Here is a 14,847-nt window from a genome sequence, read left to right on the forward strand (position 1 = left end):
GTTTGGCCTCCCATAAATGCTGCAATATTTCCCTAATATGCCTCACATGTCCCTTGATATTTTCCTAAAAAATGTTACATCAACTATGAATGATATAATAATTCAGATTTATAGAGTCAAACGTATTACATAACAACTGTGATAATACAGTGGCTCCCATAGATAAACCAAACACATCATGATTAAATTCATAAAGGTTCCAGTCTGTCTGTACAGACTATTCTTAGACCAAAGAAATTTGGTGATAAGCCCAAGATTCAAAACAGTGAAATAGTGGGCTCCACGAATCATGAGAAACATGTATGCAGATTAGGCAATGAGACCAATTGTGAAACAACCTTCTTGTTTAAAGTGTGGAAGTCAACACAGGTAGGAACCCACTACCTTTAGCTTAAGGGACTAAAAATATGGACAGTGAATAGGGAGAAGTTGATGGTCTAGTTACATCCTAATCTAAGAGCTTATTTGTAATCTGCTGAAGTCTTCCATCTGAAGCAGATTTAGCAAATAAGGCACCTGCCTAAATGATTGTTGATCATTCAGCTGCATCCAGTAGTCCATACGGTGAGTCATGCCCAAACTGTTTGTTAGAACATCTGGGTACCACTTGCAAACATCATGCAAGAGCTTTGCTTTTGTTCTTCTGGCAAATGGTTTCATGAAACATCCTCTGGGGTCTCTTCAACATCACCTACAATATTATTGACTACCCATTGCAACTTATGCAGATGCAAGGCAAAACTTTGATCAGGACAAAAATTAAAGGAATATTTACAACCAGCCCATTCTAACAATATACCCTCTTCCTGGATGAATTTCCAACCCAAAATGAAAGGGATGAGTAAAGTACTTGCCACTAAAATCTGAACCTTTCACGTAAAACCTTGTGTTTGAATTTTTATGTGCAAACTACTCTTCAGCTGCAACTGGGAGTTAGGTGAAGCATACTTGACTAGTAGGCACTTACTCAGCAATCTAAAAATTGACTTGTAACAGTTATACCAGTGGTCATCCACAACTGACACTCCACTCCTGGAGTCTACTAAATGCAGATTGGCTCTTCAATGACCCAAGCACAAACAAAGGGGAGATGTGAAAATTCGAAACCACCACACAATTGCATGATTGTGCCTCAGTTAATGTTTCTCACCCTTATGTGAAATTGGCCTGTTTCCTCTACATTGTGTAGCCAAGTGAGCAGTGCTAATTGATGTGTGTTGCCCCAACTGTGTGTCACTACCATTGCCTTTAACCCCAAGATCCAAACCCTCTTTGCTTTGTGTCACACAACACAATGCTCTCAATATGTGAGTTCACTTTCTCCAGTTCGTTAATACTTTGCAGTTGAGGCAAGAACAGAACCCTAGACTGATCAGCAGGTTTCATTCCTTCTAAAATGTTGTGGATAATCTGATCCTCTGTAATGTGTATTCAAACAGGCTTTACACTCATCAGAATTTCTGTCATATTATGAGAAAATGGCCCTTTTTCACCTTGGAGGCACGAGTAGTACTTACCCATCAATTCATGCCCAAGCCTATTTGGTGCATGAAAGTCATATACTTTATCATGGAATTGATCTAAACTACTCCCCACTGCAGTAGTGTCACAAATGTCATGACCGAACCCATCTTTAGCCAGAGGATATAGCAGCCTAAGCAACTCTTTGTCAGCAGTTGGAATATTGGCAATTCAGTTACATTGAAATATATTCTTGAATCTCAATTAGGAAACAGGGAAGTTTTTGCATTTGTTGAGTGGAATCTACTGATAACTCTCCAAGCTGTTAAAGGAGGGGTAATATTGTGTGAAACAGGAAGTTAAAATTACTCCATCTTTTGTGATTTCAACTTCTGATGATAACTACTTTTCTGAGTTTTATTCTGTATTAATAAAGTTACTCTTGTAATTAACACATAAATATTTGAAAATGTTATGTGTGCTGAATTCCACTCAGATTCATTGTTCAGATTATTATTTTTAATGTGCTGATTCTTCTAATGTATGTAGTTTTGATGGAAATGTTGCTAATCAAATGGTATGGATAACTGAATATTTTACTGCAGTATGACTTACAATGGGAACCTGCTATAATTTGCTCTCTGATGTAGTCAAAGCCTGCAAGGGTGACAGTAGCATAAAAATAAAGGGACACTTATTTTGGCTTAGGTGTCAGCATGCAAAAGCTTCTGAGAAAATGGTCAAAGTTTCAATGTGATTTCATCAGCTATTCAGAATGGTATAAAACCAAGTGACTTGGCAGCGCAGTGGCTAAGAGCACACTTTCAAAATGTTGCACCCCATGTTCAAATCCAACATTATGTGCGGTCCCTCCCCTGCCCGCTCTCTCCATCCCCCCCTCTTTTCCTGTGGAAATATGTGACATTAATATTTTGTATGACATTAAATACAATGGAATTGATGCCAAAAGAAATAAAGATTTCAAATCTTATTAACCCTGTGGCGGGCGCGTGGTGGCATACAGTGCCGCCAATTTTGTTTTCGTTCAATAACTATGTTAGCACGCCGAAATTATGTTAGCGCGCCGAGCACACAACGGTGGTGCTAGATATGCTTCGATTGTTTAGTCACGCGCCAAACTGAATTACTGCACCATCAATATACCCATCGTGCCAGCTGTGACTCACCTGTGAAATGGGCGACTGCACCAAGATGGCACTGCGTACCACACCCGCCCGGTAATGTAAGTACATCTAGCCGTACCACTGTCGAATGTTTTGATGATTAGAAGCTTTGTTTTACAACTCTGTGGGTGAATGATGATTTAGTTATTAACATTACTTTGGCATCAGAATTATTTTATTGTCTCCCAGGTCCGCACAAAGGAAAGGACTAACAACAGAAGAAATTGAGTGTCGTCTTCTGCAATCATCTGACGAAGAAGATTACGCAGATTTCTCTGACAGCGATGAGGAAGCAGAAATAATTGAAACTGCAGATCATTCCAGCGATTCTGAGGAGTCGTGTTGATGGGAATGAAGTGAAAGGAATGCCACATTATGACTGCCATTTTTATATTGGTAAGGACCAAGAAACTTTGTCGATATATAATCTGTTAGCACTACCATGGAATCCAAAATGTAGGAATATAATCACAGTCCAACCTGGCCCGAAACGCAATGGTAGAGAAGCTAAAACTGAAATTGAAAGTTTTCTCAAATTGTTTGATCCTGAGATAATTGATTATGTCATTGCAAGCACATACAAGTACATAAATAACAAGAGATCATCTGTGTATTACTCAAGGGCTAGAGATTGCTAAACTACTTATGCTTCTGAAATAACGGATCTTTTAGGAGCACTGTTTCTCATTCCTGTACAAAAGGGAGGACGCACAAATGTATTAGAACTGTAGGCATCAAATGGAACAGGAATGATTATTCTAAGGGCAGCATTTAGCTACAAGCGCTTTCTGTTCTTGCTCCGGTCACTCAGATTTGATGATACTTCTACAAGAAAAGAACGACTAGCAACTGATAAACTTGCTGCCATCCGCAACCTCCACTCAGCATTTCTGAACGACTGCAGAAACAAGTACAGTCAAGGGATGTTCACAACCATAGACGAAATGCTTGTCCCATTTCGCGGACATTATGGTTTTGTTCAGTACATGCCCAATAAGCCTGCTAACATGGACTGAAGTTGTATGCATTGTGCGATAGCAAGACATTTTATACTTTTAATTTTGAAGTATACTGCGGCAGACAGAATCCTGGATCATATGTTGCATCTAACCAGCCAATGGATATTGTGAAGAGATTGGCTGAGCCAATCAAGGGAACTCACAGGAACGTAACTACGGACAACTACTACAGTAGTTACTCTGTAGCCCAGCATCTTTTACAAAATTGACTAATGTTCATTGGAACATCGAAAAAGAACAAGAAGGAAATTCCTCCGGAATTTTTGCCCAACAGATCGCAAGAAATTGGAAATTGTCTTTTCGGATTACAAAATGACTTCTGTCTTGTTTCGTGCCAAACACAAAGGAACAAGACTGTACTTTTCCTGTCATCAATGCATGAAACTGCTGAAATCGACACCGCTACAGGCAAGCCTGTTGTAAATTTGGACTACAATGCAACAAAAGGTGGAGTCGATACTGTGGATTATATGTGTACATCCTACTCTACATGAAGGACCACAAGAAGATGGCCCTTAGCATTGTTTTTTTGTTATATGGATATTGCTGGGATAAATTCCCAGGTCTTGTTTTTTGCAAACAATCCAGAGAAAAGATTCAGAAGAAGAAACTACCTAACAAACCTGGTCTTGGCTCTGATGGACTGCCATTTGAATGAAAGGACTCAGCTCTCTACCACGAGATATTCAAGGATTTCTGTCACCTCATCAATCAATTCCCGCCAATCACGGTGAGACTGTACGAAGGTGTGGGAGGTGCCATCTTTGTGGTGGTAAAAAAATAATAAAATTATTGTTACTTGCAATAGCTGCAAAAGATTCGTTTGCAAGCAACATTGCTACAATGTTGTCACATGTAACGATTGCAGATCTTCTCCGGAGGAAGAAAGCATGTGATTCTTGATATGTATTTACTGACTGCCTTATTCTTTATTATTACTACAATGTTTTTATACATATTACATGTTTTGTAATATGTATGGAAGTGAAACATGGACGATAAATAGTTTGGACAAGAAGAGAATAGAAGCTTTCGAAATGTGGTGCTACAGAAGAATGCTGAAGATTAGATGGGTAGATCACATAACTAATGAGGAAGTATTGAATAGGATTGGGGAGAAGAGAAGTTTGTGGCACAACTTGACCAGAAGACGGGATCGGTTGGTAGGACATGTTCTGAGGCATCAAGGGATCACCAATTTAGTATTGGAGGGCAGCGTGGAGCGTAAAAATCTAGAGGGAGACCAAGAGATGAATACACTAAGCAGATTCAGAAGGATGTAGGTTGCAGTAGGTACTGGAAGATGAAGAAGCTTGCACAGGATAGAGTAGCATGGAGAGCTGCATCAAACCAGTCTCAGGACTGAAGACCACAACAACAACAACATACATGTTTTGTAAAACTTGCTGTAACAATGGTAAACAATCAAATCATATCTACGGTTATAATTCATTTAGAATTTGTTATTAAAGTAGCGCTTAGGAAATATCCTGGAAACATATGTCAGATATTCTGTAACAATTTTAATTTTCCCATGCACCTTGGATATATGTATAAAGATCATATTAAAAGTTGCTGTTAAGAATGATGTTATAAAACAATAAATAATGAATTCCACCAGAAAAATAAAATCTGCTTTTGTTATGTATTTAAATGTAGGCGGCACTGAGTGCCGCACGTGCCCGCTGACGCAACAATCTTAAGCACGCCTGCCGCAGGGTTAAAAATAGATTTTATCATCAAAACTAATATGGATTAACACCTTCTGGAAAACTGCTACCAACCGTTTTTGTTTGTCTTTAAGACTTCAGTGACAAATTTGCTCCTCAAATCCATCAAAACAAACAAATTAGTAGAACATCAGAACGTGCACACAACAGCCATAAATTCTGGAAAGTTCTCAAAAAAACCTATCATCAGTTTCTGGACAAAGTTTTGCAACCTTACATAAAAATGGGACCTTTTCTGTATGCGGGAGTTTCTTGGAGAAATTTTCACAGTGAAATGCAGATGAACGGAATTCACACATACTCTATTGCTTAAAATGAAGATACAACAAGACGTGTATGTGTGCACACTGTGAGAAAAACTGTATTTGTACTGAGCTATGTCTGTGGTGAGTCAGGAATTGCATTCTGTCTCAGCTATATGTACTGCAGTATTGACTTTATACACAGTTCATGTTGAATACCTGACTGTTGACTCATCACACTTGAGTCCTGAGGGGCAGGGAGGTCACACACAGACGACATATGCACAAAGTGTGAAAAACTCATTGCACTGACCTAAGTCTGTCATGAATCAGCCACTGCATTCTGTCTCAGATGTATGTGTGCTGATGCCTTGACAGCTGCTGTCTCATTTGTACGACATGTGGAAAGACACCACAGAATGCCCTCTGAAGGTGAGTGTACACATAGTGGTGCACTAATTGTGATGCCAGGTACAGATTCTCTGTTACTAGTATGTGTAAGAATTTCTCTTGTCAGATCTGGGTACAGAGGAAAGTGACAGAAAATCTGCGCCTAAGAGTGGTTTTTGAGCAATAGTGACCAAAAACTGCCCTGGAAATTCTTCATGTAAGCCAAGCCCTGTATGAGAAAGCTCTGTAAAGTTTGATAAGAGAATCGGTCCTGGCACATAACTGGATGGCTGGTGTGGTAAGCTCTTTTGGCACATTCTCCCTTTGGCACAGTGCTTGCTTCCAAACTGGTGGCAATCAGAAAACATTGACTTGTTGATTAATCTAGCATGTAGAGTGTACCACTGTCATTTAGAACTGCTGCCGGGTGACGTCGTTGAACACCGCCGATATTTCGACAGGAGCACACCCTGCCATTCTCAAGGCACAAATGCAAGGAAGAAAAAATGTGCAAGCAAATTTAATACCTCGGTTCACAGAGGAGAAACAATGAAGATACCACACAGAACAAGTGTCAACACAACCAAAGATAACCAACATCAGAAATATCAATAGTTACTATTAATCAACAGGTGAGGTAGCACTAATTCTGTCCCTCTGTTTCTTGATGAGAGACAGAGCCGGATTCCAAGCAGCATTTAAACAAAATCCACCATCTCTGTTAATAAGGTTGCTTGATAGTCTGATTTCAACAGCTTCCTTAATAACACTATCTCAATAGCTGGACGTGCAAGCCAGAATCTCCGTGTTGTATTCCATAGGATGACCGGTGTCAAGGTAATGTTCTGCAATAGCAGATTTGCTCGGCTGTTGTAAGCGTGTGTGACGCTTATGTTCAATACACCAGTCTTCCAAGTCCTGATTGTCTGACCAATATACGACATGCCACAACTGCAGGGAATACGATAGACCCCAGCCATACGCAAACCAAGATCACCTTTTACGGACGCCAACAGGGCCTTAATCTTAGAAGGTGGTCGAAAAACACATTTCACATCAAATTTCTGCAAAATATGGCCAATCCTGTTGGAAATGCTCCTTGCGTAAGGCAAAAAGGCCGTAGACTTAGGTGCCACTTCGTTGCTATCGTCACTCACCCATTGGACAGAAGGCTGATGGCGCAATGCACGTTTGATCTGCCTCTCACTATAACCATTCTGACGAAAGGTGACTTCGGTATGTGCTAGCTCAGCTGCCAAACTTTCCATCTGAGATAACGTCGGCCCTGTGAACCAAGGTGCGAAGTACTCCTTCACGCTGGGCTGGATGGTGACAACTATCAGCTCACAGATACAAGTCAGTATGGGTGAGCTTCCTATACACAGAATGTCCCAACGTACCATCAGTCTTCCTTTTGACCAACACATCAAGGAAGGGAAGCCATCTATTCTTTTCCACCTCCATAGTGAACTGAATATTTGGGTGGATTGAATTCAGATGTTCGAAAAACCGGTTTAAATTCTCATTACCATGAGGCCAAACAACGAAAGTATAGTCTACATATCTGAAAAAACACACAGGTTTCAAGGTCGCTGACTCCAATGCACGTTCCTCAAAGTCCTCCATAAATAAATTGGCCACAATAGGTGACAACGGGCTTCCCATTGCAACTTCATCAGTCTGTTCGTAGTACTGACCATTGAATAAGAAGTAAGTGGAAGAAGTCAGCACATGTGGAAACAATCAGTCTGTTCTTAGTACTGACCATTGAATAAGAAGTAAGTGGAAGAAGTCAGCACATGTCAAAACAAATTTGTTAACTCTACACCAAACTTAACCTCAATTAGCTGCAACGAATCAGAGAGAGAAACGCGAGTGAAAAGAGAAACCACATCAAAACTGACTAAAATATCAGTCATTCAAACGCAATCCCTCCGATCGACGTAAGAAATCTGCAGAGTTCTTAATGTGGTGTCACACATACCTACTAGTGAGCTCAACACCCTTCTATCAGATGCCACAGGGTTTGTTTCCACTCCACAGTCCAGTTGTGTTGCTTTTTACTCCAGCTCAAGCATTCCATAGCACTGCCTACAGATATGTGCAGCCATTGTATCCCATTCTTTTTAACTCCGTACACACAGTTATTACGACAGCTTGACAGCTGGTAGACTATAGAGCTCGTGATTGATTCCTTCTGCTGATTTCATGTGATTTTTTTACAGTCATCCCCTGCAATGCTCAACAGTTCCTGTCCATCAGGACATGAGGCACAGCTGGTCTCCACTTAGCTGTGATTGTTCATGTTTTCACTTCAGTCATGTCAACAGTCACCTTAGCCAGCTTCAGAACTGTTGAAATATCCCTGATTGATTTGTTACTCAGGTGACATCCAATGACTAGTCCACATTTAAAATCTCTGAGCTCTCCTGACTGACCTATTCTGTTGTTACTGCTTCTCTACTGACAACACAACACTCCCCAGCTTCTTTTATGCTAATGGTCCATCTCTCATGACATCTAGTGGTCAATTCCACATTACAAAGGGGTGTCTGGATACTTCGATCATACACTGTACATGTAGCAGACATGTTTTGTGAAATCTGATTAAACTTTTCAAAACACCTTGTATTATAATGGGACAAATATGTTAATGGCTGGCATGTAGCCATAGAAATTCTTAGAAACTGTCACTGATGTATTTACAATGTAACAATCATCATGGACGCAGTCCAAGGAACATAATAAACTAAACCAAGAAATAATTGTTAAAAAAAATGACACAACAGGACAGCTCTGAACAAAAATGAAGTTCTGATTATGTCCTTGTCATTTGCAGTGTAATCTGAAAAACTGTCCTGTGGTGTTCCCATAAAGCTTAAAATTATCTCCAACTTAATATCTACGTTCATTGAATGTCTTTATGCAAAACTGTAATAGTATTATAGGGGGTAACCATATCATAGTGGAAAAATGTAATGTGTGGGTCAGTTCATTTTTACTTGACAAGAAGCCAAATCTGCTATTCTCATTTATTATTTTATTTCCATGTACCTTGCATATACTTTTCATTCAGTGAGAGACCTCATGAAGTTCTAAGTGAATGGTTTTGTAGGATTCAAAGGATAAGGTAAATAAAACACGCATATTAGTAGCTTTCTTTATTCTATATATGATACCCTTTACCTTGCACTGCCCATGCTGTTGTATATTATATATGCAGACACACTTATAATTTCCACTCACAACATTCCCAGTAAGTCTTACCAGATGTTACTAAGTACTTGACAAAATTGTTAGTCAACATAATGTTTTTTGTAATATGCTAAACAACTATAGAATTGATTTTAAAGTATTCTGTAAGAGCTTGACAAAGTCTGTATCCAGCTGCACTTAATCTTTCTTTGTCATGAAAAGAAATTGCAAGCCTTATACAGTTTCTGAATTTTCCTACAGGTGAAAATATGTTCCCAGGTAAAGCAGAAACTTTGTAATTTTCTTTACACCATGGAAGAAAATCATTTGCATCTACAGTTTCTGGCAAAACAATCCACACAAAATAGCCTCCATCTGGTCTCCTTGCACTGCAACCATCTGGAAGATTTTTGGACAACACCTCACACAATGAAAACATGCGATCCTGTAAAATAATTCCACCATTTGTTAATCCAGCTTTTGAAATTTGTGCATCCTTGCAAAATAAACTTAATAGAGTATTTACAATATTGTAGTATAAAAGTAACTGAACATACATATGGATGCACCGTGCAACAGGATTTTGTATCTTCCTCATTGGAAATGCTACTCTTAACTCAACTAGCGTTAGTAAAAAGGGGAAGACATAATATGGAAGGTGGAAGAAAATATTCAAAATCCCTTGCAAACGAAGTGAGAAAAACTATATTGGTTTGCGTACTGCTCATCATCAAATTTTTAAACTATAAAATAAATGTACCACTTTTCTGCCTTTGTAATTATCTTCAGGGTAATTGCTTACTCTAAAAAAGAAAGACCACAATGAGTAAATATACAGAGAAAACTAAATTCCATGAACCAATTTTCTGTCCGATTTTTCCATCAACAAATATTATGAGTCTGTTGCACTTTATTAAGTACGATCAAATCACTACTTTCATTTCTTTCATGCTACAACTCATTACACCACTACAACCCATATTTTTTTCTAATTAACATGACAACCAATAACCATGTTAATATATCACAATAAATTTAATTGATTATAATATAAAGCAGCAACAGTTAAATGCAACTGGTGTCATAAAGCACTGTGTGACATGTAATACTATAACAATCACAATTTCACTAGCAAGTATGTAATGAGGGAAAGCAGTAAGAACAGATGTAACATGTATGCAGTAAGGAAAAGCAATGAAAAAACATGACTGCAGGTGCCACTAAAATTCAAAAGTTAAATATCTTCATCTTCTGTGATGCTAGTCTCGCACCTCAGAGCATTTGTATTTTCCTATTTTACTTCCTCCCATGTAATTTTCCTCATTATAGTGCATTTGAAACTTGTTGCAACTTTTGAAGTTTGGCTCACTGGAGGAGACATGATGCTGTTGATCAGGTAATACCAATGGTAATCCAGCTTTCTCTATTGTGCCACTGGCATTTCAGTTAGTAGAACATCCCTGCTGCCAAGTGGTGGGTAAATAGTATCGCATGGTGTCACACATTAAATGCATCTATGTCTGTCACACTCATTGTGAAGTGGTATTCTTTTGGCATTTAAGTGTTCTGCAGTTTTTCAGATATTGTGAACCAGTATTTTGTGTTGGCTGTACATTAATTAACAACAAAACTACAGCATACCTGAATACAAGATTTGCAATAAATAGGTTGTCTAAGAACACATTCACCGGCTGCGAGGATATAGTGTATAGGAGGTGGAATTCTGGTCTGTGGACAAGACTGCAAATGTGTGTACTCTGTGTGTAGTTATTGAACTTGGTTGTGATCTGACTTCATATGCTACAAGAATGGTGGACAGAACAGCTGCTATGCTTAATGTTCACTGACCTATGTTGCTGAATATTAGGAAAGAGACATGAATGCTGAAATGACACCAGCACATTCTTTATATGAAAATCCAGGCAAGAAAAGAAGTTACAAAAGACAGGTAACCATGATGGACGCATTCCAGCATGATGCAATGCACAGATATGTAGATGCTTATTATCAGCAAATGGAATATCCAACTTTAAATAAACTTTTTTCAGCCTCAAAGAAGTGGAGCTGTTCCAATGAGAGTAGGTTGTCACTTCAAAATTGTCTCCATGAACTTGGTTTCTGGCATGAAAAGTTTTTGTCTCTGACATTTATCACCAAGAGAACTGACATAGTAGCCTGGGGAGGCTGATATCTGTGGGCTGTGAGGAGCATTTCGTTTGATGACACTGCGTGGCTGGAGAAGATGTGTGTTAATGTGTGTCACACATTGACAATGGGGTGGACTGCACAGCACAAGAAATGATGAAAGCACTGTTGGGAATGGGTCGTAGGATAATCATCTGTCATGATGCCTGTACTTGAGGCTTCATTCCAAACTCTTTATTGCTGTTTCAGTCTAGGAAACGAGGCGAATATCACGAGGAAATGAATGCCAAAGTTTTTATGGAGTGGTTTTCTAATGTTCTGCTGCAAAAAATTCCTCTGAATTCAACAACAGTAATGGACAATGTGCCATACCACTCTGTTATGATAAATAAAGCTCTGACAATGCAGTTGAAGACAGCAGATATTTTGCTCTGGGTATAAAGAAATGTTCCATTGGATAAAGTTGAACCTGGCATTAATAAGGTGGGGATAATGGAACTTGTAGCACTGTAATAGCCAAAAACTCCATACTTCTGGTATGACAAACTGGCTAAACACTAAAGGACATCAGGCTTACTCTAAGTTCATTTAATTCTGCTTGAGAATGTACGGACCCAGGTGAAATGTAATGTGGCAAAAAACTACAAGTAGTTTACACTCAGTGAGGATTAACTGCTGACAAAAGAAACCATTGCAAATGTTAGCCACAGGACTGGTCTTGAGCTGTTGGTTATATCAAGAAGGTAGTCGAGGAGACACGGATTCGTGAAGGACTGCTGGATGAACAGATTGAAGAGAAGGTCGTTTCAGTCAGCTGAAGAACCAGTTCGAGGCCTGTGATGATTCTTCCTTTGGGGATGCTCCACTTACACTGTACATGTACATGTCGAAGATTCGTTGATCTAACAGCTCCATTCAATATTATCATTTATTTACTGCCAAAGAATGTTTGTCTGGTGGCCAGCTAACAACCATGAACTAAGGTGGGCATGGCATTATTGCCACCTGTTTGGGCACTCAGCACATGCCGGCAACTTCCCTCCACTCACTCTGCACCAAACTGTCAAAAGTCGCAACTTATTTTAAATTCACTCACATAAATTTTAATAAAATTGTAATTACATTACACAATTTATGTACTTTAATGTTTGCAATCAGTTTTAATTTTGAGTTCTAAAAGTGTCTTTGGTGGTATGTTTTTACTCCCTCACTTATGGAGCAATTACATTTCCATGTTTTACTGTCTTCTGGGTATTTAAGTTATAGAAATGTTTATTGCATACCATAATAAGAGCGGCTTCACATGCAGGTTTTGGATAGGTTGTTTTCATTAGGATTTTAAAAATACTGTCTTTGTTACTTGGATTTTTCTGTATTTTTTAAAACTGTTATACTAACTATTCTTTCTCCTATTATACTTATATTGCAACTGCATGACTTTAAGCATGCAATTTTGTTTAGTTTGGAAACTCTTGCTAGAGGTGTACAGGGAAGTAAAGTGGCCAGTCTTGTTGTGGCTTTCTATCAAGCTGGCAATGCGTTGGGCACATTCTGAGTGTGTTGCAATTTGTTATTTGTTTGACAATGGGCTTTATGATACAATTTGGATTAGGAATTAGGGCACATTATCATGTCTTAAAGTTTAAATATGAAAAAGGTTGGTCAACAACCAAACCCTGTTACCTAACTGCTTCTTTATATTGTGATCAAGACAATTATGGATTTCATGTCTCTGTATTAGCTTGCAAATGAAATGCAGTCTCAGACAAATGTAGATGTTCGTAATCTTCTGAAAATTGGACAGATATTTTCTAAAGAAGACATTAAAATTACCTTTAATAAAAGCTCTGGGCATCACTGTCACATATCCTAAAATTAACATTTCCAATACTTCCCTATGAGCACAATCAGTTGAAGCTACAAGTGAACAGTTACTTGAACATGCAAATATGACAGTTGCATAAAATTAAAGATTTGCTTAAGACAGATGCTTCACACATAATGCCAACATTTCGTAGTGTCTCGACCAAGTATCAACTTAATCTTGTCATACAAGATATTCAATAGTGTGCGGCTAAAATTTTTGAAACTTTACAATCTGTACACACAGCGCAGCAGGATGAATGAGAAATAAGTTCTAAGATAGGGTAATCAACTTCACTCAAATTTCATTGACTAACACTGTTAAGTAAAGAGTTTTAGTATAACGTGTATCCAAATTCTGGAGGGTATAATGTATGGTAATTTCAAATATTGCGACCAATACTATATTGGCCGAACAGGACGATCATCTGAGAGCTGTTTTAGGGAGCGCATGTGTTTGCAGAAGAAACCAGTGTTTCTGAGGCACATGTCTGTGGGAATGCACTCTGTTTAGGACACCAGGCATAATATGGAAATTTTGCACATTGCACTGAAAGGAAGGTTGCTCAATTTAAAATAATAATAACAATAATAATAATAATAATAACAACAATAATAATAATATAATAAAAACTGACTGTACCTGAGTGAAAAATAGGAGTTCTGAGTTTTTATTTTAATATCTTTGATGATTTGTTCTGGTCAATGAATGTTTTTGTCTGCCATTCACTTAGATAAACCATAGCTATGCTTTATTGATGTCTAGCAACTCTTGTCAACTGATGATAAATCTAGAAGGATATTTATCTATGCTCATTGAATCCTGTACTTGTAATTTACAACTAAGAAAGTGTTCTGGTAGCACATCAATTTAGCGTTGCATCTATACGTAGATGTGCCATAACATTATGAGCAATGCCCACCATAAGATTGAGTGCCAGCTGATGGTGTTACAGGTACATGACACAGTAAGGAAATGGGGATCATTCTAGCAATGATAGGGGTGGCAAATGGGGAAATGCACTGACATTAGCAGCTCTGACAAAAGGTAGATTATTACGGCTCCATACATGGAAATGTGCAACTTGGAAATAGCAGCCCTCATTGACTGCTTCCATGCTACTTGCGTGCATCTATGAAGTTAAAGTATGGTGAAACCACAAATAGGTGACAAGGTTTTAAATATCCACATCTCATCACAGAATGTGGTGGACAAAGGTATGGATGCTTTGTAAAGCAGGATAGTTGGAGATACTGGCAGATCTGACAGGGTGCAACCCTGGAGCAGGTGTAAGTATTTTGGATCCACACCATTCAACAATTATGATTGAAAATGCAGCTTTGCAGCAGATGGCTCCTGCATGTTTCCACGATGACCTAACAACATCGCCAATTGTGACTGTAGTGAGCATGTGATCTTCAAGGTTGGGACAGTTGATAAATTGAAATGTGTCACCTGTCTGGATAAGCCTTATTTCTTGTTACACTAGGTCGACGGTCATGTCTGGGTATACTGTTGCTCGAAACATGCACTACATCACGGATGCCAGTTGATGGGGGACAGTATTATGCTAGGGGGACATTCACTTGGGCTTCCATGGGATGTGTGGTAGTGATC

At 38.7% G+C, this 14,847-nt stretch overlaps 1 protein-coding gene across 2 annotated transcripts in view; it reads right to left on the minus strand.

Annotated features, from left to right (window-relative positions):
- Window positions 1-9,174: 9,174 nt before the first annotated feature.
- Window positions 9,175-14,847, minus strand: part of LOC126187289 (2-aminoadipate transaminase) — a 66,212-nt gene continuing 60,539 nt past the window's right edge. For both annotated transcript variants that reach the window (XM_049928291.1, XM_049928283.1), the window contains one exon: window positions 9,175-9,666. In XM_049928291.1, the coding sequence (XP_049784248.1) occupies window positions 9,352-9,666 (315 nt within the window). In that variant the 3' untranslated portion in view covers window positions 9,175-9,351. The remainder of the gene's footprint in view (window positions 9,667-14,847) is intronic.

Source organism: Schistocerca cancellata, chromosome 1 (genome assembly GCF_023864275.1).
Source record: "Schistocerca cancellata isolate TAMUIC-IGC-003103 chromosome 1, iqSchCanc2.1, whole genome shotgun sequence".
NCBI lineage: Eukaryota > Metazoa > Arthropoda > Insecta > Orthoptera > Acrididae > Schistocerca > Schistocerca cancellata.